Source organism: Trachinotus anak, unplaced genomic scaffold, assembly GCF_046630095.1.
Source record: "Trachinotus anak isolate AG129_WGS33_773 ecotype Australia unplaced genomic scaffold, CSIRO_AGI_Tana_v1 ptg000007l, whole genome shotgun sequence".
In the NCBI taxonomy this organism is placed as follows: domain Eukaryota; kingdom Metazoa; phylum Chordata; class Actinopteri; order Carangiformes; family Carangidae; genus Trachinotus; species Trachinotus anak.
This window is the reverse complement of record NW_027273858.1, coordinates 15,953,241-15,976,015: the sequence shown is the minus strand read 5'-3', so window position 1 is coordinate 15,976,015 and position 22,775 is coordinate 15,953,241. Positions and strand designations below refer to the sequence as shown.

Sequence of the window (22,775 nt, the reverse complement as noted above, 5' to 3'; positions counted from 1 at the left end):
ACTGGAAGTGAAGCAGACATGGGTTCCTGTGCTATGGTCATTAAGACACCGGTTGGTCCGTGGGGCTTAAAGATAACTCTGTCTGTCCTTGAACCAACAAAACATGTCACTGGCACAATGACATGCAGTTTGCTTTTTTTCCTTTCAGTCAGTCAATACAGTCTCAAATGTCTATAAACTGATGCGTATAGATGTTTCATTGTTGTTCTTTCAGCCACACAGCCTATGAAAGACATCTGGAGGAATATACATAGCCTACAATATTGATTTCCCTTCCTTTCTGCTGTTGCCTGTGCTTTCACCCGGACAGTTTCATAATTGATTCCACATGATTTTGTTTCCCTCAGTGTAGGGTATAAGAAGAAATCAATACTTCCTTCCAAATGTATAGTTTTTAGACTGTTTATTTGATATTGCCTGAAGATGCTCATATTTCACAATTTGTTAAACATTTTGCCATGGAGTCATGCAATGGATATTTAGTTTGCTCTTATGATTATCATATCATGAATCTGAAATAAGTGTAATTTCATACCTTCAGATTTAATTTACTATACTACAGTGTACTAATCCTCTGGAACAAGAAGAAAAGGTAATGGGACATTACACTGCAAAACCAGCAAAACACTTCCTTTGACCAGAATTATATTCCTGTAGGGATTATTTAAAATCACTCCTTTCTACTTTAGGCCATCTATACAACTTGGTTGTGTTAATAAATGGCATGGAAATTACCCATAACCACACAGGCCAAGTTATTCATTCATCTGTACAAGATGAGCCGGATCATGAATCTGGACAGGGGACTCAGACTTGTTTAATATCAGTGGCCGTTGTGTCGTGGGAGCCGTCTTCTCTCTGACATAAGAATGGATTAGATGTAATGAAGAGGAAACAGTTGGGACACTAACAGATTGCAGAGGTCAGGGTGCTTCCCCTTCATCCTTAAACTTTGGCGTAATCCAAAAATGGCGGGTAAGAAAACAGATCACAAACACAACCACAGTCCCTTCATTCGACGTAATTATTTTATCCCTAAGATTACTTTGAGAGGGATTTACAGGGTCTCCACCAAGTTAGTTGAACAAGCAGTACTAAAGGGAGATTTTGCCCGTGTTAATCCACCACAACATTATACAAGCGTCTAAAGAAACTATGTGGGGGCTGAGCAACAGGAAGTAAAATGCAGTTATTTGGTCACATCAAGTACTGAGAAAACCTTGAGGCATGTTTCTGGGAAAATTCTGCAGCTCATACATGGGGTGATATGATGGAATAAGAGTTTTGGTTTTGGTATGAGACTAATGTATCAAACTGTTTTCATTTTTTTCTAGTATACACCAACATCTGTTCATATATTCCTGACTGAGTGCCAGACCAAGGTGCTCCATAAAATGAAACACACCTTCTCATCAGGAGAACGTACACATCTGCACCACAGATGGGGGTAGGCAGAGGTTATGAATCTTCCTGGAGGGGGTTGTCATGACAACCACATCCTCAGAGGCTACGCCATGATGCCAAAGCAATATAGGGAAACTAATGCAAGCTATACTGGGTTATTAGGTCACATCAAAATCACAATGCTCAGAAAAGCGTAATTAACTGGGTCATTTCTACATCTGGCAGGGAATCAAATTTTAAAAAACAGAAGCAATTTTAATGTCATTTGTTGAGCTGACAGGGTGGGTAGGGGGTGTTCAAATGCACATTGAAGACTAAGAGACTACACCGGAGCTGCTTTCTTTGTTTTTAATCTCTTTAGTATAGCTGGAAAAACCTCAAAAGTGGATATCATATATCCCAGTGCATCATCAGTGAAGCAGTGCCTCAACTGCCTCAGGGAAAATGATCATATATAAACATGGAATAGCATCTGAGAACCTCTTTATACATCAGTGCCTCATACACAGATTGAAAACAGACAGACAATGTGTTTTAATAATGTTTGTGTGTAAGAAATCAAATGACCACATAAAAATCCAGAAGAAAATAGAATTTCACACTGTTAAAGCTGTAAATATGTATGTATGTGTCAACAGATCTCTTTATATATATATATATATATGTGTGTATTGTATACACAATGTTAAGACACTTTCCCTGCATTTAAACTGTATAAAATCCTTGGAAAATATAGGAATATCTTAAATATATTAAGCATTAAAGGCACTCATTTCTTTTTCATCAAAAGCAAAAGACTGCTGAGTGTTACAATTTGATTATTGTTACAGACCTTCAGCTAGACCTAAAAAGCAAAAATTCACAGTAGGAAAAAGGCACAGTAAAAATTTGGAGATATAGTGTATAAACAACATAGATTCATATTTTACAGAGCCACTGTTTTTGCAGTTTGCATATTAGGACCAGTCTTCACATGAAATTGTGGACTCCAGAGTCCTAATTCAGACAGGTTGTGAAGCATTTCATCACAGCATCCCTGTGAGACAAAAATGGGGAGAAAATGTCCAGACAAATTACAATTAGCATTAAAAAACAATAGACTAAAGAAAATAGAGGAAAAAAGGAGTGATGGAGTGTTGCTTGAGTGTGAATTGTTCAGGAATAAATAAATCCAGTGGAGTCAAAATTCTGTCATGCGTGTAGAATTAAAAGTGACAAAAAAAGCAACTTGCGCCCTTTGTTACGATGATTAGGGTGGGGCTCGTCATGAATAAGTGAGTGTGTTTTGGCGGGGAAGCACCACATGTTCAGAGTGATGGGGGCTCCCGCTCTCCAGGTAGTCTGTGTTGAAGGATGATGCAATGCGAGCGATCACCATGGTAACCGCAGACCCTTGCCTACTCTGTTTCCCTTCACACCGTTTGCTCTTGCCATCAGTGTGTTGCTATGCAGACTTCGCCTGCAGCCACAGTCAAATTTCAGTGGAGGAGGTGTGAAACCCGTCAAGGTTAAAAGGAGAAGGGGGGATCATAAGCAGCATGAGAGGGAGGAGGAGCTGAGGTCAGTGGACAGACAGGAGACTTGCGCCTTCAAACGCTTTGGTTAGTCCCTCCAGTGTATAAATGAAAATCATTCAAAACCAGAGTGCTCATATTATCCTCCCATACAGCATGCAGGTTGTTTTGTTTATTCACTGGAGGGTTAATGCTATTTAAAACTGCATGAATAAATGATCAGTCTCAGCGACTTTCCTTCACTTCTGATTAAATATCAGTGCAACAGTAGCCTCAAAGCACTGTGGGAAGTGCACATGCAGCAGGTTTTAGTACCTCGGTCTGCAGGCATGAGAGGTTATAAATAGGCAACAAGGTAAAATACATTAAAGGATCAAGTCTACTGGCCATGTGGTGTTGTGGCTAGCCAGGTATCACAGTTTCTTCAACCACAGACAGGAATGGGAAAGACAAAGACTAATCTTTTTTATGTGTCACCCAGAGTGAGAGAGGCCTGAGATTAAAAAAGATGCAGCTGATCTGTAACAACATGGCAAACAAAGAGCGCTAAATGATGAAATCTAAATTAAATGAAAATGGATTATTGTAAGAAGCTTAAGGAGGGAGGAGGATATGTTGACAAAAAAATCGAAGAATTATAACAAAGGACAAACAAATATACAAGTGATCACTAGGACTTCAGCCATCAGCCACAAAACTAGCAGTCAAATTTGCATTTCTCCATTGGAATTTGGTTTTCAGGAGGGTGGCACGAGAAAAAAAGGTCTTTGTCTCAGCTTTGTGTTGTTGTTAGCATTTGGGTTGGGGGAAGGGAAGCTATAGTACGTCTCTCAGCTGTCAGAATGGATTATAGGGTCGCCCAAATACACAAGGCACTTAGTGAGGGGGATGCATGTGGGGGCTCTGGACCTCTCGCCAAAATGAGACATAACCCTGCTTACAGCTGGACTGACAAAACAACATCACACCTCCTGACTCGTGGCACTGAGGGGGTACACCATATGGGACAATTTGAGAGGTAAATACCTGAGTATATGGGAGTATTTTCTTTCATTTTTAATTTTTGCACTGTGGTATAATCTATTGAAATTACAAAACAAACAGATGTAAGATTTCAAGACTATTGGGCTCAATATTGTATTTGATCTACAATAAAAACAAAACAGGTAACCAGTTAGAATGACTGATATTTTTATCCTTCTATTGTTTTTGCAGCCGATTTTGGTCTAGATCTAATTAAAATTTTGTACTGTGTTTCTATCCTATAGAGCTTAACATAAGCTCATCAACAAGTAATGTAAAAGCTACAAGGGGGGAGAAATACCTTTGGTAAATCTGGCTGAAAGAGCATTATTCCACAAGAAATGATTTCATTTAGATATTATGGATAAAGTAAATAATGTCACAGGGCTGCAGCACAGTGTGAAACAACAAGCTGCCATTTGTTTGACACCGAGAGTCTGCACTCGTCGTAGTGGGGGATTACAGCCATATGGTCGAGGCAAACAGTATTTAGAGGTAAATAAAAACATGTTTTCACTGACTGTCGCTCATAGGGTTCCCTCCAGTTTGTTGTGTGTGGCAGTGCAGGGCATTACTGAGATATAAATGGCAGATGAAAATGTATTTAAGGTCTCCTTTGACAGTAAGTTCTCATAGGTGGCTCAAGTGAAAGGCCTAAACTTATATAGATAGTTAATTCAGCAAGCAACACATACAACTGAACCGAACATTAAAGGACATATGCATCACCTTAAGGTTAATACAGACAAAAAATAAATCATATAATCATCTCGTCTTACCTGGCAAATGGAATGTAAGAGATGCTATACCTGAAAGAGAAAAACGTAAAACATCAGGATGTGGAGACAATGTTTATGTTAAAGACAAGACACTAATTACATCAAAGAAAGTATAAATACACTGTATTATGAGGCTGAGTGTGTCAAATACAACCTGAAGAAATATATTTTTAAATACACTGCCATTAGTATTTATTTCATGCTCATCTCCTTTAGATTTGCCACAGAAGTTGACATATATTTTTCATTCTGTATAACCACTTTAGTGAAATATTTACTGCCAAGATGCCATTATGTACTACCTTAATTTTACTGTAATTCAACATGACATATTTGGTAACATTAGAAATCCAAGGATCTTTAGTCCAGTTATTGTTTCAGTGCGTTTTAATAATCTCATCAGCACACCATGAGTTTGCAATGATAACATAACATCCAGGAGATTTAAGATTAAACCAAAAAAAACCAAAAAAAAAACACAAAGTGCCCCTAAGCTAAAAAAAAAAAACCTGATCAGACACCTAATATATGTAAAATATGTGAGGAATCTGGTACAGCAGTTGGATTATTAACCATAGCTCAAGCCTGAGCATGGCTGCCATCTTATTTGACCACCAGTTAGCAGGAAACCTTCATTTGTCCCATCTGAGTTATAACAATTGTTTTAAGGACTGTCAACATTTTTCAAGTGAATGGTCTGAAATCCAAACTAAATCAGTGAACTGAATGAGTAAGTTTAGTGAAAGCAATCAGCACTTTTTCATTATTACTTCCATCTGTCAGCCATGCTCTTTTCTGAGTCGGTGTCAGCCAGTAAAGCTTCAGTGTCATATGGTCACCTCACAGAATTCAGCCTGAGGACTGGACTTTGCCCACCTGCGTGTGTGGGTCGGTGGCTACGTCTTATGATAGAGCCACCTTCACACAGACCTCTGAGTGCCTGTGTGGGAGTGCACTATGCCCCCCAGTCTGTTATGAATGAGTCTGGGATGTGTGACTTGTGGTTGCCATGGCAATGCCTCTGAGAACACAGGCAGAGCGGAAGTGGAATCTACTAAATGTAGGTGCAAAAGCAGTGTAGTCGTGAGGCTGACACAGTCTTGCTCAGTGATGCACTAAAACTGTCCACTCCTGGTGTTTGTGTTTCCATGCACATTCACACACTGAAACTCTTGCTGCCCCTGTGCAAATATGCTCAAATTGATGAACATTCAAGTGCTGACATGCCAACACACAGCACTGACACCTCGTATTATTCACTGCTATGCTGTAACTTAACCCCAATGACCTTAGTACTAGATGTTCTCATTTCTCAGCTGGTCTGATTTATCCGCAGGATGCGGAACACCAAAATGAAGACTGAAGCTGAATTTAAAACTAGAATAAAAGTAGGACTGCACCTAACAATTACTCACATTTTTACTATAATGGCAATCATGATTTCCCAGAGTCAAAGGTGAAGTCTAGGCCATAACCTAAAGATATTCTACTTGCAATGTTATAAAACCGAAAAAGAGTTTGAGAAGCTGAAAACAGACAATGTTTGGCATTAAATAACTTTTGTCAATTTATCAATAATGAAAATTCTTGACTTCAGTTTGCTGTAAATCAAGCACTTCATCAAAAAACTAAAAGGTCCAGCCCTAGTGATCGCAATTGTCATGGCAGGACTATGTGTGTGTGTTTTTTCAAACCAGATTGTGTAAAAAACAGAAACAGGAAACAGATTTTGTAAAGCAGATAAAATGGCAAAAAACCCTTTGTATACTGCAATAAAACCTTGTAAGTAGTATAATCAAAATAATAATATAATAATAAGTGTTCAGGTATTTATATATATATATATATATATATATATATATATATATATATATATATATATATATATATATATATATATATTTATTTATGTATATATGTATATATTCTGATTGGACCATACATGAGATTTTAGTAGTAGTAGTAATGACCCCAGAGAGAGCTGGCACTGACTTTGTCTTGTGTGGAAATACCAGTCTATCGCTACCTGCCGGGGTGATATGAGTCCAAACAACTAGGTCCACACTGATTCTGGCTCTACCTCTTCCCCTACAGGCCAAAAACATACTGACCTCCTACAACACCTGGCATGACCTACCTACCAGTCTTATTACAACACCACTGACTCAACCTGTATGTCAAGCAGATATCACTGAGTGCTCAGGCAAACTAGGGCAAATCCATTAAATCAAACCTTTCAACTTACATTATATGTGCTTCTTATTATCATTACATGACTTATATTGTATGATATTTACTCTTTATAGGCCGAGTTAAAAAAACTTGGACAATGGAAAAATTCAGGTATAGTGTGGTTGAATGTGCAGTGTGCCAATGATTGTGTACATTTAGTGCACGTGCCACCAGCAGTAAGTCAGCTTAAAGCTTCAGCGTAGTGATTATCTCAACTCACGGACATTTAATGCAAGCTGAAGCAGCTGGAGCAAAGTTCTCTATCACAGAAAGATGGCTTCATCTGCGTAGGTGTGAGTGATGAGTAAACTAATGTGTTAACTGTAGCACAGAGGAGAGATGGCTCAGACTCTGAAATCACACTTACCATGTCATTGCCAAAAACTGCAGAATACAGAAGATGATAGCCAGTCCCTTTCTATGCCACTGTAAAATAAAACAATGATTATTCCAACAGGTTGAAACTCTGCACTAAAATATAACAGGCTTGGAAACTATGTATTATCTACTTACCCAAAACACTGCACAAAGTGTTAAGATAAGGCAGAGCTGGTGGGAGAAGAAAGTAACAATTACAGTATCTTTTTGTATGCTTGCAGAATAATGTCCGCTATGTGATTTTACAGGAATTGCACAGTTCTAACGCAAATAAAATCACTATATCCGTTGACAAAAAAACAACTGTGACAAGCTGAAATATGTTGTCAAGATCAGTCACTTTATCTTCTCAACCGTTTAAGACTGCGTGGTGAAGAGCATCAGGATGTTTAATTGAACGTGGCCTTCTAATCCAAAGTCTGAAAGACCTTTCATGGGTAGGTGAAAGCAGATACACTATAAATAAAATCTTGCCTGGTGTTAGGGAGGATTTATCAAGAAAACAGTTTCTAACACAGTAATAAGATAAAGACCTCAGATGCTTTCCAAAAATAAACTGGAAGATATGTCCATGATAAGAGTTCAAAGTAACAGTAAAATATAAAGTTTTTACCAGCATAACAATGGTGGCTATCAGTCTTGTTGGTTCAAACATGCGCTTCAGCTGTTTTAATGGTCCCATTAGGAAGCAGGTGCTTTAGAAGAAAAAGAAAGAAAAAGGCAAGTGACATTTTTTTAAACATCAGTAAAAAGTATAGTGTCCTGTTGTTGAAAATGTTCATCCAGGAACTACAGAAGCCTCTTGGATGAGAGGTGAAACGTCCTGAAGTATCTATAACCAAATCCAGTTGCCCTCGATTCAGCTTTTCTTACATTTACATTACATTTACATTCACTCATTTGGCAGATGCTTTTATCCAAAGCAACTTACAAGTGACTTTTCTTGGAAAACCATGACCTAGACACTTCACAGAAATCCAGCAGATTATTAATATTATCATTTTATCATCTGTCCTTATGTCTGGTGCTAACCTTTCTTCAGTGTTGTATAATTTTATTGTGCTTTTCAGAGATTGCCCATTAAACAGTGCAGCCAAGACTGTGAATATGTGTTGATTAATTTTCAGTTTTCCTGAGTGCCACTCTCTTCTTTGTCTGTACAGCACACTAATTTGCCTGTGCTAATTACAGAGGTTTGACAGAACAAATATCATCACCATGGTCGGCTAAAACATACATAGTACACTAACCCCTTTATTTACTCAATGTTTGGGGTGAAAAAACGCGTGTCTACTCCATTTTAACATCAGAAATTGAACACTCAAACTTAACTTCATCGTCTAAGTGGATTTCAGAATAAGAATTTCAGAAGTCTGCATATATGTTTACATGCACACAAACAAATCTCTTCTGAGAGACCAAACTGTCTGGCGACCACAATCAAATTGACACCACATGTGGCAATCATTAGGGGGTTAAATATTTCATGCCCAACACACGATGACACATTTAAAACCTCCTACATGATGCATGTGTGACGTGAGTAAATGTAACGAGACAAAGGCTTTCCCTGCTGACGAGGCACGGAGCTCTGGGCTCAGCAGAGCTGTGTGGGTAGAGGGAGTCTGTGGAGCGTCACATCTGTTAGATGAGACACGAGAGTAGTCAGTGTTGACGCAGGCTCTTTCTACTGGTCTGCTGAGAGGGATGTATGCTTTTTTTCAACCGCTCACGATAATGATATCCATGCACACACTGCTACTGCTGACTAGAGAAGGAAATCAGTCATCTGTCGATAGCATTCAGAAAGTATTCAGACCCTTTAGCTTTTTCTGCACAATATCCCATCATGACAAAGCAAAACATAACTTCAGAAGTTTTGTCACACTGACATAAGTATTCAGACCCTTTGCTATGACACTTGAAATTTATCTCAGGTGTCTACCATTTCTCTTGATCATCCTTGAGATGTTTCTACACTTTGATTGGAATCCCCCTGTGGTTAACTGATGTGATTGGATATGATATGGAAAGACACACCTGTCTATATAAGGTCTCACAGCTGACAATGTATATCAAAGCACAAACCAAGCCATGAAAACAGAAGAACTGCCTGCAGAGCTCAGAGACAGGATTGTGTCGAGGCACACCTCCATAATTCTTAAAGGAAGAGGTTTGGACCAACCAGGACTCTTCCTACAACTGACCCGCTCGGCCAAACTGAACAATTGTGGAAGAAGGGCCTTGGTGAGAGAGGTGACGAAGAATCTGATGGCCCATCTGGCTGAGCTCCGCAGATCCTGTGTGGAGATGGGAGGAACAACCATCACTGCAACACTACACCAATCTGGGCTTTATAGCAGAGTGGCCAGATAGAAGCCTCTCCTCAGTGAAAGCTGCTTTGAGTTTGCAGAAAAAGCAGCTAAAAGAGTCTCAGACTGTGAGAAGTTTCTCTGATCTGATGAAACCAAGAATGAACTGTTTGACCTTAATTCTAAGCATCATGCCCGGTGGAAACCAGGTACTGCTCATCACCTGCCCAATACCAATGGTGAAGCATGGTGGTATTAGCATCATGCTGTAGGGGTGTTTGTCAGCAGCAGGGGCAGGAAGAATGGCCATGGTTGAGGGAAAGCTGAATGGAGCAAAGTACAGAGATATCCTCAATGAAAACCTGGTTCAGAGCAGTCAGGCCTGGACTGGGCCAAAGGTTCACCTTTCAACAGGACAATGACCTTGAGCATACAGCCAAGACATCCAGAGTGGCTTAGGGACAAGTCTGTGAATCCTTGAGTGGCCCAGCCACAGTCCTGACTTGAATCAAATCAAACCAATATCTGGAGAGACCTGAAAGTGGCTGTCCACCAACAGTCCCCATGCCACCTGACAGAGCTTGAGAGGATCTGCAGAAAAGAATGGCAAAAAACCCCAAATCCAGGTGTACAAAACTTCTGGCATCATACCCAAGAAGAATTGAGGCTGTAATCACTGCTAAAGGTGTTTTCACTAAGTACTGAAAAAAAGTGAGCGGCTCTGAATACAAAAGACAAAGCAACACCTGAGGATGGATGACAGCGATGTTAAAAGGGGAAATAAAAACAAGGAAAGAAATCCTTTAACAGAATAAAGTGCATCAAACTGAAGTGACTTTGGAAGAGTCACTTCAACATTGCTAGTCAATACTGACATTAAAAACAAACAAACAAACAAAAAACAATTATATATAATACTATTAATTTTAGAATGTTTTTTTATTACAACATTCCTATTGTTGTTGTCTCTGTGTTCTCAAAGTCACATACGAGTGAAAAGTGGTTTAAGATCTTTAAAATATGACACTCTCTTGCTTTGGATCAGTAACCTGGGCTATGAGAGCAGAAGGTGACCCAGTTTATTGATGCATCTAAACCTCCTGGACATATGATACCTGAAAATAGAGACTGTCCTGTCTGAAAACAAACCCCTCATCAATGGTTCACTGTCTGTCAAACAAGTCAAAGACATTATTATTGGGTTTAGACCTTGGATTATCTAGATTAAATCATCCATGATGTCACAGAGTCCTAGAGGCCGCTGATATCTAGTGAGGATAAAATTCTAATCTTACTGAACCATTACATTAAAATGGACAAAGAAGTGTCTATATGGCCCTGTTCAGACCTGGCATTAGTGATCCAATCACAAGTGGTCAGCTCTAAGCATGTCGGCATGTTCCCATCTGACTTTAAAATGCGTCTCCACATGCATCTCGAGTGACTGCTTGTGATTGGATCTAACTTCCCTACTTTATATACAAATAAACAAAAATGCATATGAATCTGTGGTGGGACTAATTAGACTGTGGCAGACGATGTCTGCAGAGCAGGCTGTCCTTCAATGTGTCTCAGGATGCATTTGTGCTCACGCTGCTAAAAGAATGTGGCCACCTCCAAATGTGGTGTGAATGATCGGATCTCACATGCGTCCTCAATGCGTCTTGGGTAAGTTCATACCTGTACTGCTGTACCTGTACCTGTGCTTCTATAAAGAGGTGCTGTCATTTACTTGTATACTCCCACAGAGCAAGCAAACACTAAAGTCTTCTCTACTCACAGAGCCAGATGGCAGAACAAACATTTAGGAGACAGACAGCTATCCTTTTCCCACTGACCATTGTCGCTTTATCCCTAATCATTATCTACTGATGTGCAAGAAACATATAATTAAGCAGGATTAATCTCATAGGTGCAATAATAATCTTTTGCAAGAGGAGTGCCTGCTGTGTTAAATCAGAATTATGCAATCTCTATTCAAGGGTAAGCCTGCCTAACTAATTTCTCTTATTCATGCAGTTATTAACAGTCTCCCTCTAAAACAAAGGCGCAGCTGCAGGCTGATGCATTCTCACTACACAGGTAACAGTCTAGTGTAGAGCAAGTGCATTTTCTATACAGGCTTAATAATACTAATTAATACTAATGCAATCAGATTAAAGCATGGAGATTATCGTTTCAGTTATAATCCTTCAGTCGTGATCTGAGCCAGCAGTCGCTACTGCTTATCATCAATATTAGATTGTCAATCTATGTCTATCAATAAATCTCATGGTTCCTCAGGCACTGTGCTCCAAACATTGGACAACAAGTGCTGACGGCACACAGGAAGATGAGTATAATTACATGTATGACTACTTGGTGTGTCTTCTTTATACAGAGCCTAAAAGCAAACTGCAGAGAAATACGTTGCTTTGCCAAGGATGACTCTTGCAGGGTGTGGCAGTTATCAAGAGATATATCAGAGTGTATTAGTCTGCTGCTCATTATTTGTTGTATAATACTGGAAGGAAAATATTATATCAAATTAATACTCAGAGCAGCCAAACCTTGGCTGGACTTACCTGGCAAGAGCTGCGATATTTCCTAGTGTGTAGAAGACAGCGAAAAGCTTGAGTCCATTTGGAAGGAACAACAGTGCTGAGCCCTGTTAAAAAACACAGGCTGTCAGCAACACAGAATAATGTCACTATGCTTTCCTTGGGGAAGACAAAAGAAAGTACTCTTACCAAGTAGCTAAATGAATTGTGGATTTTAATAAGACTGAAGGCTTACATCTTGTTATTTTTTTGTTGTCAAAATAAATAAATAAATAAAAACCAGAGGATTATGTGGGCTGTTCTATGGTTTTACTGAAACGTAATGACATAATGGGTTTACCTAATACTAAAATACCACAAGGCTTTGAAAGGCTTTGTGAAAGAATCACTGCCTTAACTTTACTGAAACCCACAAACATCTTCTTTGTTTGGATCACTTTCAAAGAGGTAGAGCGGTATTCACCATGTGGGGAATGGGATCTAAGGAGCATAGTTATGGAGATAAAGCAAATATCAGTTAACTTAGGCATTATAATTTGTTGTGTGAGTGTTGCTTATTTCTTCACCAGAAATGTGGTTTGAGTACAACAGACCTTTGTTGCATCTCTCTCCCCCTCACTGCCTGTCATCTCTTTTCTAACTGTAACAGGGCTTGAAATGCCGCAAAATATTTTTAAAAAGTTTGCTTTATTATACACCCATCCTTTTAAGGTTTACTGTAAATTTATGGACACTGTAGATTCTTATGCTCCACAGTTCTTGCTCCAATTTTATTTGACTAGCGGCGATCGAACCCCTCTATGCATGGTTTTGTGAATGTGTGTAGAATTACTGCAGTCAGCATAGTGATAGAAAGTGGTTAGGAGAGAGGGCATCCAGAGAGAAAGGAACGTGTTTGAAAATACATGAATGGAAGACACATTAAGAGATGTTGTTTAGTTGATCAATGTGCAGAAATTTCCTGACTGTGAATTTCACCACCAGGCCTCTACAGAGAGGTTGTGTTGGGTCTTTGTCAGTTTAAATTATCACTATGCGGTGGCTTCAAAGTGTTATCAGTAAGTGCCATCTGTGACAAGACTTCCCAAACTGAAACCTTTGGTGACATAAAGCAACCTCTATGTGCTAATTGAGTACAAGTGACATGTGCCAATCACTTTAATCTGCAAGCGAAAGAGATCAATGATGTGTTTTGATGGCAATGGTGCTGAATCATGTTAACGACTTGAGCGTTTTTATAGTGCCCACAAACCAAACAGCACGCAAGAAAAACTAACTTGGACTTTGTCTACAGTGTTATATACACTCTGCATTCTCTGTATTCCAAATGTCAGCATAAAGTCAGGAAGAACATAAAAGCTGCCTTTTTAATGTTAAAGGCCGAGACACTCACAAGTATTGAACACAGGATGCCTCCGGCAAAGCATATGACGAACCATTTCACCCTGGTGCTGTAGCTGAGAGTGGTGGCATCAAGGACCTGGTGAGAACAATAGCAGGATGTCACAAGACAACCCTAATGACCTGCACAAAGACCCACAGGCTTCCTCCTCATGGTTTAACTATGTTGGCTGGAGCCTAGCAGATAACACCCAGCTACAGTATTATCTTAAAACACAAACACACACAGCACAGGTCTAAACACAGGCGCACAACATTACTCAGCACATTAAACTAAGGCAAATGAACCAATGAGATCAAGGTTTTATAGGAAAAACGTTTTTATTGGAAACAGTATGATTTAAAAAGAAATGCAGAGGTTCAAGCACTGGAAACTCTGCTGTTCCTGAGTGAAACGTTAACTTTCTAACAAGTAAAAAAAAAATAGCATCACGTAAAATCAGCACCTTACCTCATTTCCTTTTCACCATGAACGCGTGTAAAAAGTATACATAAACAAACAAATACAGTTTGTTAGATGCCGACAGAAGAATATGATAGGCAGCTTTAAACGAGGCGGAAAGAAAACAAAACATGCTAGCGGCACTGTTTTCTGGCTAACGTTAGCCAACTGTCAAACTGTCGTCCGATAGCATTTCAATTCCAGCTACTAACGTACGCTGAGAAAACAAAACCGCATTAACATTAGCAGCAGGTGTTTGAACACTGATGCAAAGTCTCAAACAACACATTTTTATTTTTCATTACATTTCATCAATTGACACGACGCTAGCATTAGCAGCGTATACTGTCATACAGTAGCTACCTGTGCCGTGAGACCCAGCTCTTCATTTTCCTCCTGACCGCTTAGCACACGACGAAGCTTGTCCATCGCTAGAGGCTAGCTGGCAAACTGCTTAGAAAACAGAGTAGTCCAATTTATATATATATTTATTTCTGACTGTCCGTTTACTATTTAACTATGTCTGCAAGTTTTGATCGTCTCAGTAGCGACTTTGACTTCCTGAACGACACTTCCTGTCAGTACTGACCCAGAATCGGTTTGTCGGCACCCACTGCTGCTGGGGAGCTGTGTCAAACACTGACCTCAGATCAGCGTATGAAGACAACTTCACCAGCCCCACTTCCTCGCAATTGTTGCTGCCTTTCAGTGCCGTCGGAAATACGTGCATTACGAAACTAAGAAAAAACGGAAAATGTGCAACCTTGTACTGAATTCATAATTTAACGACATTAGGCGTAATTAACTTTTGGTGCCTTACATTATTTAATTCAATTAAAAAACAACAACAACAACAACAAAAACCAATTTATTTATTTTTGCTTGTTTTAGCCTATAAGCCTGTTTCACATAGTTCAGCTCGCATTTTTAAAGCTGGTTTATGCCTCCTGCTTTTCTGTCGCTTTGTCGCCACCCCATGGAGATAAGACGACATTGCAAGAAACATTTGGCACTCAGTACAGTAGAGCACCTCCTGACATGACCATGCTTGGTAGTTTCTCTTGCTTATCTTGTGCAGTCTTGTGTTTTGACTGATTCCGTACACAACTTTACCTTTAGCCAGCCAATGCAAAAGATACTGGGTGTCGTATACAATTATTTTAATGATTTTTTTTTTTTTTTTTGCCATAAAAGTTCATGCATGCCTTGTTTTACCTTGGGCTTTCATCCATCCTGTAAATCTAAGTGTCATGATTTCATAGTTACAGCCTTAGTCTTCCAGCATCACATGTGGTAAAAATTCTGTGTGTCAAGGCTATAAAATTGTTGCCTTGTCCTTATCAACAATATAACTGGCGCCAACCAAGATACAGCTATGGGAGTTTTTTGACTTTGGGTCACACTGTCCTCCTGAGGGACATAGTCATTGACTTGGCTTTTTATGTTTATGCCAGCAGAAACTTTCACTTCAATTAGCCTTAAATACACATCTTTTACTGACACAAGAGTGAGCAAACACAATCAAAAGGAAAGGGTGGCACCGAAAACACACCCGATCACAACTAAGTTCTTGCCAGAATGAGAGGATGCTGATAAATCTGAAAATCACAAAAGGTATTGTACATCCTCCCTTGAAACTTTGCTTTGTATATCTAGACATAAACTATCAGAACTGAGCTATAAATATCAAAGTGAACAATTGCATTCACAGTAAAGAGGAGGCAGAACACAGACACAACAGTGTATACAGTTGTACATGGTACATCATGGGTACTGCAATCATTTTATCTGTCACTTTGCTGGAGTTGTTCACCATGTTAAGGTTGCTTTTATGCGTCCTTCTTATAAATATTTAAGTTATCAAGGAACATATTAAGGCCCATAGTCACAATACTGAAATGAAAGCAAGACATCAGCACAGTGCAACTCGCAAGTATTATGCCCTAGGAAGTTGCCTTTATTAAACCTTTACATCCCCATCAGCCAATAGAGGAGAATGGACATCTCTAACAAAAACAGTGTCTCACTAGTTAAATCATTTTAACAGGACTATCTACATTAAGTGTCTATATGGTCCCCCACTTTATAAGTGTGTGACTGTTCCTCAGATAAGGGGAGTGAGGGGCATTATTTCACACTTTTGCCACAGTTTCCTTCACCTTATGGTCAGTCAACGTCAGGTAGCCTATATGAACATTTAACCATAGTCAAGATGTCACATTCAAGTGGGAATGAGGGTGTTCAACTGATCAAACCCATCATAGTGAATATGACATAAACCTCACCCGACTCCTTACGACCCCCTTAATAGGAAGCTGAGCATCAGGTGGCTGAGGTTCCCCTCTGCGCGTCAACGATCTGCTGCAGCTACCACAAAAGAGAGTTTAGGAAGAGCCAAAAATATTTATATGCGCAGCATTCAGCGGACTCCCCGGCTCCTGTGAGGTCGGACGTTTTCCTGACAGAAACAACAATGAGGACGTCGCCGCCAGTGTTCCTGTCTGTTTTATTCCTCCTCGGATGCAAGTACGCTTCGGGTTTTGTGTGCCCGAGGATCTGCCGCTGTTTCTCCAACACCATCAGATGCAACAATGTGACAGAGGGGTCTGCTCTGATGACGGGCCACAGAGATAAAAGGCTGTAAGTTCACAGCGCTGTCATGGTTTTACCAGTCCAGCAAAAGGCTGAGAGGTGGTGCGTGTATGATATGATAAGATACATTTACAATGAGTGAAGCTGTTAATTGATGAGTGGTCAGTCTTGACAGACAACTGATCAGTCGACCTGTGTTTGTTAATGCGTGATACTTATAGATAACAGATAGCATTCGTTTCAGTCTGTTTCTTAATGCAGCTAACACCTCTGTTAAAGCCGTCACCAAGACTGCTCCGTGCGTATTTACGCATGGAGCGAGGATCCATCTCAAACGCACTCACTTGGTTACACATTGAAATGCGTTTAAATGCAAAATTACAAAACTGCTGGAATAAATAAAAATCACTTTTTTGTCATATTTGATTCGATCATATTAGGAGACTGTGTCTGGATGCATTCGCTTTGGCGCACCGACAGCACAAATGATTTTGGGGTGAAAACACTCTTCCATACAACAGCCTGCTTTAACAAGCACTGATTGTACTTGATAAAATTGTTGGAACAGTGTTCATGTGCTTCCTCCAAGTTTAGAATGAAAATAAAAAGGTTTGTCAAGTCTGCTTGAGATATCAGCACTGTGTTGGCGCTGTAATGAGAACTTAATTTATGGTCTGCCACCTTTAAAGCACCAAAAGGTCAACAAAAAATCTTGTCAGGTTCATATCTTTTTGGAGTCTCTAGACATAAAAACAATTACGAAGCCCTTCCATAAATTAGAACCAGTGTTGAGAAATTACAGTATTTGTCTGTTCTGATTTAGTTACACCATTTAAATTCATTAGGATATACTTTTAACATAAAAAAAAAAATGATGGAGAGACTCATAGCACAGACTGGAAGTCATCAGCTTCTGAGTAATGTTTATATTTCCTATTTTCATTTCTTCATTAAGCAAAAGTAACACAGCACACCACACTCTCCTGAGGGCACTGCATGTGTGCAGTTTAATTACCTGTGAAGAAAATGTCAAGTTGCTCTCATACAGTCAAGTACACAGTGCATCCACTCAGACCATAGGGTTCACAGGACTGTCACACGCCTTGAAGGTGGGGAATCTTGACCTCTCCTCTGGTAAATCACAGAACCTTGAGTCTCTCCTGATAAGTGTCCATGAACACCCAAGGCTAACAGCCTCGTGCATGTATGAAACTACTACACACACACACACACACACACACACACACACACACTCCAGGACCATTGTGATTTCTCAAATGAACAGAATTTTAAGTAAATTCATTTCTTCTTTTTTAGGTTTCTCCATCATTTGTCTTTGAGCACTATTTCAAGCCATTCCTTTGAGGGTTTGAGAGGAGTCCAGAGGATGTATGTATCAGCCTTCTTTCAGTTCTGACTTAATCTTAACTTAATCTGACATTGTCATATAACTGCAATGGAAGTTAGTGATTTCAACGTTTTTCCAGTTTTCATGTTGTTTTTCCTACCTTATTATTTACAGAATTAGTCAACTCACCCTGGATTATCATGACAGTTTCACTGCTTACAGTGCTACATCATGGCTTTGGAGCAAATATAAAAAAATGGATGCATTGACAATTCCCCCTGTGTATATCACATAATAGAGTCAAAGATTAGGTTTCAGTGCATTTCCACTTAAAAATAAGTCATGTTGTTTGAAGACCCTGTCCTCAATCTGTCTTTCACCTTCAGTGTTACAGTTTAAATGTGAATGTTCTTTGTATGAACTTGATTTCTTTGATTCTGTTGTACACTCAGTGAGATTGCTCAGAGTGTAACCCTGGAAACCATTGAGACATTAGCATTTAATAACCTTCTCAACCTCTCGGAAATGTAAGTCTATTCTGTGCTTATATGAAATAACTAACATCATAATGATAATGTAGTGCAGCACTGTATTGACTGATGTTTGACCTTGCTTTGCAGCTCAATCCAGAACACAAGGAATCTGATGCACATTGGCAGAAGGACATTTAACAACCTTCCCAAACTACATTACCTGTGAGAGACCTGAAAAGATACCATCTGAATTTATATATATTTTTAGTTTAATATTAGTTTGTTTTCAAATCCCATTTACTTGGGCAATGACCAAATCTCAATGGAAATCCAATATTGGACACACACTAACTTACATTTTTCTCACAATCACCCCAAATAATAACTTTCTCACTGCATTAAACACTGCTGAAGCAGACAAGTTACATTAAAAGTAACAAAAAACAGATCACAAAATGACATGTGTTTCTCTTTGCCTAACAGGAGCATCTCAAATACTGGGATAAAAGTTTTCCCTGACATCACATCTATCAATTCCCTTGAATCAGAGTTTATCTTGTGAGTACAGCTGTTGCTAAAGCCTTCAAGACTCATAACAGATAAAAAACAAATGGTACATCATGATCACATTTGCATTGCATTGCTATGAATTGTTATGCTATTGCAGGGATATCTGTGACAACCTGTATCTACAGGAAATACCTCCAAACGCTTTCATTGGACTGACAAATGAATATGTTACAATGTAAGTGGTGCAAGAAAAGTGTTTTAGACTGTCAGTTAGTTAGAAATAAATATTGGTCAATGAGATGGTCATTCCTCACCTTTAATTATAACAATCTTGTGACTGATTGCAGGAACCTGTTCAACAACGGCATCAGAGAAATACATGACCATGCCTTCAATGGGACAAAGATAGATAAGCTGTACTTTCCCACATTTATTTTTTTTGTAATTAAATGATTTCAGTTGAGTTTCTTGCAACATTAAAGTTTGTTCCCAATCCTGTTATTTTTAGGCTGTTAAAGAATAACCGAAACCTCAGAACGATCCACAGAGACGCTTTCAAAGGAGCCACTGGCCCTGGAGTCTTGTAAGTGATATTCAGAAACCTCTTGGGATCCACTTAATTAGGAGAGGGAAAAGGATGTTTGTCATCAAGCTAGATGGGTGGATAGGGTGATGCTGACAGACTTTATGCTCTAAGGAAGTGCACAAGCAGCACAATGTTTACAAAGAGGCATTTACACCCCCGTGCAGTTATATTCTCAAGCATTCACTCTGTCTACTTCACAGGGACGTATCTGCAACAGCTCTCACAAAGTTACCGCCACAGGGGCTGGAGTCAGTTCAGGTGTTGTTAGCTCAGTCAGCGTACGCCTTGAAGAGTCTGCCTCCACTGCAGGGACTGTGGAGCCTGCGAGAGGCCCATCTCACCTACAACAGCCACTGTTGTGCGCTGCTGACCTGGGACACACACAGGTGACTTACACTGTGCATTTTACAGGTTAATCAAGGATAGATTTGCTCATGGATTATCTCAGTAAGCCCCACAGTTTCAGTTTTTGTTGAACACTTAAAAGTACACCAAAAGCAGAGGGAGAATTTACAAACTTGCTTATTCCTTAAAACAAACAATACTGGACTAGAATATAAGCCAGATATAAAAAATATATGATGTAAGTACTAGTATTCAACAAAATGTATTTGTGTCTGACATATTTTTGCAGTGAGTCTTTGCATTATTTCTTTCCACTTCTCCAGGGACTTTCCAATTAATCCTGCTTGGACTAATGGCTCTACCTATTGTGATGAGAGTGATCCATCAGCAAGGTAAAAACATTGTTGTGGTCATGTTTTCCTGTCTTAACTCTGCTTCAAAACAAGAGACACAAAAAAGATGTTTCTGCATGAAAAGCAACCTGACCTTTACTTGACAGAGGTCTGTGTTGCTCATCTTCTCCACTCTTTTTTCTGAATCCTTCAGCTTGAGATGAACTAACAAGAACAATTTCCTCTTTTTTGTCTTCTCCTTTGAAAACAGGGCTCAGCGCGTGATCGGAGGTTCAGCAGATACAGCTCTGGCTATGAAGGTGCCATTTTTCTCAGATGTTGACTTCTTTGTCAAGGATGAAGGTTTCGGAGAAGTACATTTCCACTATCCAGAACTGGACTTCTGTCCAACCCGACCAACTTTGCTTTGCACACCTGAGGCGGATGCTTTCAATCCTTGCGAGGACATCGCAGGGTTCAGTTTTCTCAGAGTGGCCATTTGGTTTATTAACATACTAGCTATCACAGGTAACCTGACTGTGCTCCTGGTCTTCTTTACCAGCCGGAACAAGCTGATAGTGCCTCGCTTCCTCATGTGCCACCTGGCCTTTGCAGACCTCTGCATTGGGATCTACCTTCTCATGATAGCGACTGTAGACCTGCGCACACGTGGTTACTACAGCCAACACGCTATTGAATGGCAGACAGGGCCGGGCTGTAGCGCCGCAGGCTTCCTGTCTGTGTTTGGCGGGGAGCTGTCAGTCTACACACTTTCCACCATCACAATGGAGCGCTGGCACACCATCACCAATGCTCTGCATGTAGAACGCCGTCTGGTTCTTACACAAGCAGCGAGTGTAATGGCAGTTGGTTGGTTCATCTGTGTGGGGATGGGGATGCTGCCCCTGGTTGGTGTGAGCAGTTACACCAAAGTCAGCATGTGCTTACCCATGGACATAGAGACTCCACTGGCTCAGGCCTTCATCTTAATTATCCTGCTCTTCAACGTGGGTGCCTTCGTTGTTGTGTGTGTTTGTTATGTGCTGATCTACTTGGCTGTGAAGAACTCTGAATTCCCTAGAAGAAGTGCTGACACCAAGATCGCAAAGCGCATGGCTGTGCTCATCTTCACGGACTTTCTCTGCATGGCACCTATCTCCTTCTTTGCCATCTCTGCTGCCTTCAAAGTTCCTCTCATCACCGTCACGAACTCCAAGATTCTGCTGGTCCTCTTCTTCCCCATCAATTCCTGTGCCAATCCTTTCCTTTACGCTATCTTCACCAAGGCTTTCAGAAAGGACGCACGTCAGCTCCTGAGTGCCATGGGCTGCTGTAAAAGCAAGGCCAGTGTTCATGGCATGAAGACCTACTGCTCAGAAAATACACTCAAAAACAACCTGAGATCCAACAATAAAGGATCCCAGATGGGAGTGAGGCTGTCCCCCCTACCACAGCACGCCCATCACATGACAGAGGAGGGAGAGCTCTCCTGAAATATATAAGAAATGTACATTAAAGTACAACTGTTTGAGACTGATAACGGGACAGTGACAAGAAAAAACTGAAGAAAAACGATTCAGGCTGGATTTCGTTGTGTGTTTTTTTTTTTTTTTTTATTAGAAAATGTATTAGCAAATTTAGTAAACTTTCTGGTAGCTCTGCCATGGAGCTGGTGCATTTTCCTATCAAGTCCGCCATAAGTTCAACTCACTCAATAGGTCTAACAGGGAAAGCACAGGTCTAAAAAATAAAGTCTAAATAATAACACTGATGATGTCTCTGTTCAGTTAAATGTCCCCAGTGCGCCCTGAAACTGGTGAACTGAATGGCATGCAGCCTTATAGTCCCAGGTTTAGTTTTTCTGCTGATCACATGTCAAAATGCATGTTGTGATATGAAACACCCGTGGCAATGTAGACATCAATAAACACAAATCTACAGAAGAAAGCTCCAGAACGGCTACTAAATGGACCTTGAAAGACCTTAATGCTCCAAAAGGTTGTAAGTTTGAGCATCTGCAATTCTATGGTAACTGAGTGTAATCAGAACAGCCTGGACCTGGACCTTGTGGTGAGATTGTTTCCAGGTGGTTATTACAGTGGAAACCAAAATCCAATCTCAATCCTAGTTTCTGATTTATGTCTAATGAAATGTTTGTTTTATTCTGAGGTTGGTTAAATGTGTTTTCATTGACGCGTGTGTGGGCATGGTACATCTGGAAAGCTCAGTAACCAGAACTGACCAGGTGGTGGAGGAGTTGCACAGGCGCTGTAACTGCGCCTCCATGCTTGTTGTTTTCTTCTAAAGGGGTTTGTTATAGAAAATACTAGAGACCACCTGCTGTGCTGGTGCATGTGTTGGTATGCTTTTTGTGCACAATGATTATTATAAGATCATATCTGCAAGGCCATGTTTTTCTGTGTCAAAAAGAAAAAAAAGACAAAAAAGAAAAGAAATAGGAAAATGTCAGAAAATAAAAATACTTAAACTAAAGTGTTGCTGAGTTTCTGCGGGTCCACGGGTCCGTTGTTTCACGGCTCCACTCGGTTGTTTGCTGTACTTCG

General features: G+C 40.0%; 2 protein-coding genes across 3 annotated transcripts; one reads left to right on the top strand and one right to left on the bottom strand.

Moving 5' to 3' along the window:
* Positions 1–1,737: 1,737 nt before the first annotated feature.
* sft2d1 (SFT2 domain containing 1) lies at positions 1,738–14,749 on the bottom strand. Of its 2 annotated transcripts, XM_071480985.1 has the most exons (9): positions 14,615–14,749; positions 14,389–14,475; positions 13,576–13,662; positions 12,207–12,289; positions 7,944–8,025; positions 7,466–7,501; positions 7,320–7,378; positions 4,721–4,750; positions 1,738–2,440 (listed from the first exon to the last, which is right to left on the bottom strand). In XM_071480985.1, exons 2-9 carry the CDS (start codon positions 14,452–14,454, stop codon positions 2,401–2,403), a joined length of 483 nt encoding a protein of 160 aa, XP_071337086.1. In that variant the 5' UTR covers positions 14,455–14,475; positions 14,615–14,749; the 3' UTR covers positions 1,738–2,400. The 2 variants fall into 2 exon arrangements, with proteins under 2 accessions (XP_071337086.1, XP_071337085.1); XM_071480984.1 differs by lacking the exon at positions 14,615–14,749 and having other exon boundaries at positions 14,389–14,608.
* A 139-nt stretch (positions 14,750–14,888) lies between these two features.
* lhcgr (luteinizing hormone/choriogonadotropin receptor) lies at positions 14,889–22,651 on the top strand. Its single transcript, XM_071480978.1, has 12 exons — positions 14,889–15,639; positions 16,337–16,665; positions 17,935–18,006; positions 18,418–18,492; positions 18,586–18,660; positions 18,922–18,996; positions 19,106–19,183; positions 19,296–19,364; positions 19,457–19,531; positions 19,735–19,920; positions 20,203–20,271; positions 20,483–22,651. Exons 2-12 carry the CDS (start codon positions 16,499–16,501, stop codon positions 21,702–21,704), a joined length of 2,163 nt encoding a protein of 720 aa, XP_071337079.1. The 5' UTR covers positions 14,889–15,639; positions 16,337–16,498; the 3' UTR covers positions 21,705–22,651.
* The last annotated feature ends 124 nt before the right edge of the window (positions 22,652–22,775 follow it).

Bases quoted from the DNA above. Each gene is read 5' to 3' on its own strand.
- sft2d1 (XM_071480985.1), bottom strand. From the start codon at position 14,454: ATGGACAAGCTTCGTCGTGTGCTAAGCGGTCAGGAGGAAAATGAAGAG. The intron at 13,663-14,388 runs GTAGCTACTGTA...TGTTCTCACCAG, and splicing joins AGCTGGGTCTCACGGCACAG to GTCCTTGATGCCACCACTCT. The intron at 12,290-13,575 runs GTGAGTGTCTCG...GTTTTTTAACAG, and splicing joins GCATCCTGTGTTCAATACTT to GGCTCAGCACTGTTGTTCCT.
- lhcgr (XM_071480978.1), top strand. From the start codon at position 16,499: ATGAGGACGTCGCCGCCAGTGTTCCTGTCTGTTTTATTCCTCCTCGGA. The intron at 18,997-19,105 runs GTGAGTACAGCT...ATGCTATTGCAG, and splicing joins CTTGAATCAGAGTTTATCTT to GGATATCTGTGACAACCTGT. The intron at 19,184-19,295 runs GTAAGTGGTGCA...GACTGATTGCAG, and splicing joins ACAAATGAATATGTTACAAT to GAACCTGTTCAACAACGGCA.